Here is a 2,672-nt window from a genome sequence, read left to right on the forward strand (position 1 = left end):
TGTGTGTGTGTGTGTGTGTGTGTGTGTGTGTGTGTGTGTGTGTGTGTGTTTAGGGCCAAGCATGTGTGTTGGTGTTGCGGGCGATGCAGAGCAGGGAGGTTCAGCAGCTGCTGAGCGGTGCTCCGTGGACGGAGCTCTGTGTGACGGTCGCAGGTCAGCTGACGGCGGTAGGTCAACACCGCTTTACATCACAGGGGTCAACACTTTGCATCTGTGACCACTGAGATGCATCGCTTTGTATAATTGACAATTATATTAAACTTGTTAAACAGTTGCCTATTTACACATCCAGACAAGGAGCAACATTAGCATTGATGCAGTGTGTACGGGACTTCTAGCCGGAGCTAATTTACAGTCCTTCTCCCTGGTCAGGCTTTTAAGAGATAAAGCGCATAATAAAGCACTCTAATTCACAGTCAAATAAATTAATACAAATAAATACACCCAGGAAGTGAGGAAATGTGATTAGTTGTTCTGTTAACAAAAGGCTTAAAGGTTATGTAAGTTATTTGGAAATAGAAAACATTAATAATTAATAAACCAACTGCTAATTTGAACTCTTGTTTATACTGTTTGGTAGTTTAATCCTCAATAAAATCATTGTGTTTGTAGCATCGCTGTCCTTTGAGAACCATGTATCTCTATAAAGTTAACTTTTCATGTTCTCAGAAACACAGCCCTGTTTTCAACGTTTCTCCGCCATTATCATTTCCAATCCCCAAACTCAGGGTATCTGCTGATAACCAAGTACCCATTAGATACCAGCGCTCTCTTTTCCCCAATTTAAATTCTGTAAACCTCTGAACTGATTAAAAGTCATTTTTTTATCCCTAATATAACATGAGGCTGTAACTACCACCATCAATTCTTCACTGTCAGTGGAGACATTTACAGAACAACATCCTTTAGTCTCGAGGGCTGGGGTTTATTATATTGTTCTGGAAGGTTTATGAAATGTGATGAACTATGATTAGAGCTGCACCTGCTGAACTCTGGTGTCCACAGGACAGCTGAGATGTAAACAAGTTCATCATTTCATGCTTCTGCAATTCTTCACCAAACCACCTCACCCCTGTGTCTCCGTCCTTTTCCTCTGAGACAAAAACAGATCCACCAAACGACATAACTGATCCATAAGTTTCTGTTTTTAACTCCAAGATGTAACGTCAGCTCTCGTTTTCTGAGCTTCTCTACTTTACTGAGCTTTGTTTAATATAAACTGTAATGTTTCAAAATGACTAACAACTTTACTTTAAGTCTCCCTGTCTAACATTCCTAATGAATATAGTAAAACATTTGATGAATGGTCTTTAAAATGGTGTAATGTAGTTGTAAGCAGTAGGGCTCTACCTAATGTCTTCTATTGAGGTTTTCGAATTAAGCGACTGTCTGTCGTCATAGTTCATGTCGTCATAGCCCCTGCAAAAGAAAATTTAAAAAATTGATTAATTGAACATCTTTTTTTTTAATTATTACATTTTGACTTTTAGATTTAACATCCCTTTGGAGTTATTGGAAATGTTTGGATCACACGAGTGGGGAACAAAATTTATGCAGCTCCCGCTGGAGTCTAATTCTGCAAATTGTATAATACTCAAAATATTAATATAGTCTGATCTTCATGTGCAACTTCATGTGCAGAAATACCGGGTTTAAACTGAATGAATAGGTCTGCAAAAATAGGGATGTAATCAGAACTTTAACAACTACATTATAGTGTTAATGAAATATTTGTTAAATGTTTGCAGTTTGTTGAATAGAAGGTCTTAAACATGAAGTGTAAGCAGCTGCACAAAAGATTTTGGTAACATTTGCTTACCAGAGAAAAATCCCTATCAACACTTCCATTTCATCAGTGAAGACCAACCACTGCCTTCACGTTAAAACGCTTATTATTGTGGTGGCCTAGGGGTCTAAAACACTCGCAACCATTACTGTAACCATGTGTCAAACTGCATCATAGCTGTCAAATAAGAGGTGGATGGCAATTACTCGATCAGTTGATGAGGAGGCAAGTCTGACCCCAGTGTCTCTTTTCCTCTCAGAGTCTTCAGCAGGTCGGTCCAACTGAGAGCAAGGTGGTGAAGGAGAAGGTGGTGAAAACCCTGGAGCTCTGTCAGTTCCTGGTCAAGCACGTTCACCAGCAGGTAGGTGTGGGTCCGCGAGGGTGACGGTCAACTCCTGAGAGAGGGAAGCGTTGATGTGGTTTTGGTCCAGACTCAAGTCTCTGCTTCTGCTGCCTGCTCTTTGTAGAACTTCTCTGTGGACCTGGAGCCCCTTCAGAAGGTCCTGCAGTCCCTGACCAGCACCATCGCTTTCAAGAAGACCGGCAAGCTGGAGGACAACTACTGGGCCGTGGTGAAACACTTTGGAGTCATGTGAGTCTGCGGATCTTGCTGTTGTTGGGGGAAAATACTAATTTTTATAGTCATGTTTTTCTCTCTTTCTCTCTTTTTTTTTTTTATAAAAACTGTTGAAAAAAAAAAGATTGATCTGTGAAAAACAACGTCGCAGTTCTGCTGTAAAATAAGTTACAAAAAAAGTTGAAATAAAAATCTTTGCGTACAGTACTAATATCCTAAACTGGTGTGTGTGTGTGTGTGTGTGTGTGTGTGTGTGTGTGTGTGTGTGTGTGTGTGTGTGTGTGTGTGTGTGTGTGTGTGTGTGTGTGT

General features: G+C 40.3%; 1 protein-coding gene across 1 annotated transcript in view; it reads left to right on the forward strand.

Moving 5' to 3' along the window:
* mybbp1a (MYB binding protein (P160) 1a) overlaps positions 1 to 2,672 on the forward strand; it is a 13,880-nt gene that overhangs the window by 9,542 nt on the left and 1,666 nt on the right. Inside the window, exons 24-26 of the mRNA XM_031869282.1 lie at positions 54 to 167; positions 2,046 to 2,147; positions 2,254 to 2,378. Of these exons, the coding sequence (XP_031725142.1) occupies positions 54 to 167; positions 2,046 to 2,147; positions 2,254 to 2,378 (341 nt within the window). The remainder of the gene's footprint in view (positions 1 to 53; positions 168 to 2,045; positions 2,148 to 2,253; positions 2,379 to 2,672) is intronic.

Source organism: Anarrhichthys ocellatus, unplaced genomic scaffold (genome assembly GCF_004355925.1).
Source record: "Anarrhichthys ocellatus isolate YVR2014 unplaced genomic scaffold, GSC_Weel_1.0 scaffold46, whole genome shotgun sequence".
Lineage (NCBI taxonomy): Eukaryota > Metazoa > Chordata > Actinopteri > Perciformes > Anarhichadidae > Anarrhichthys > Anarrhichthys ocellatus.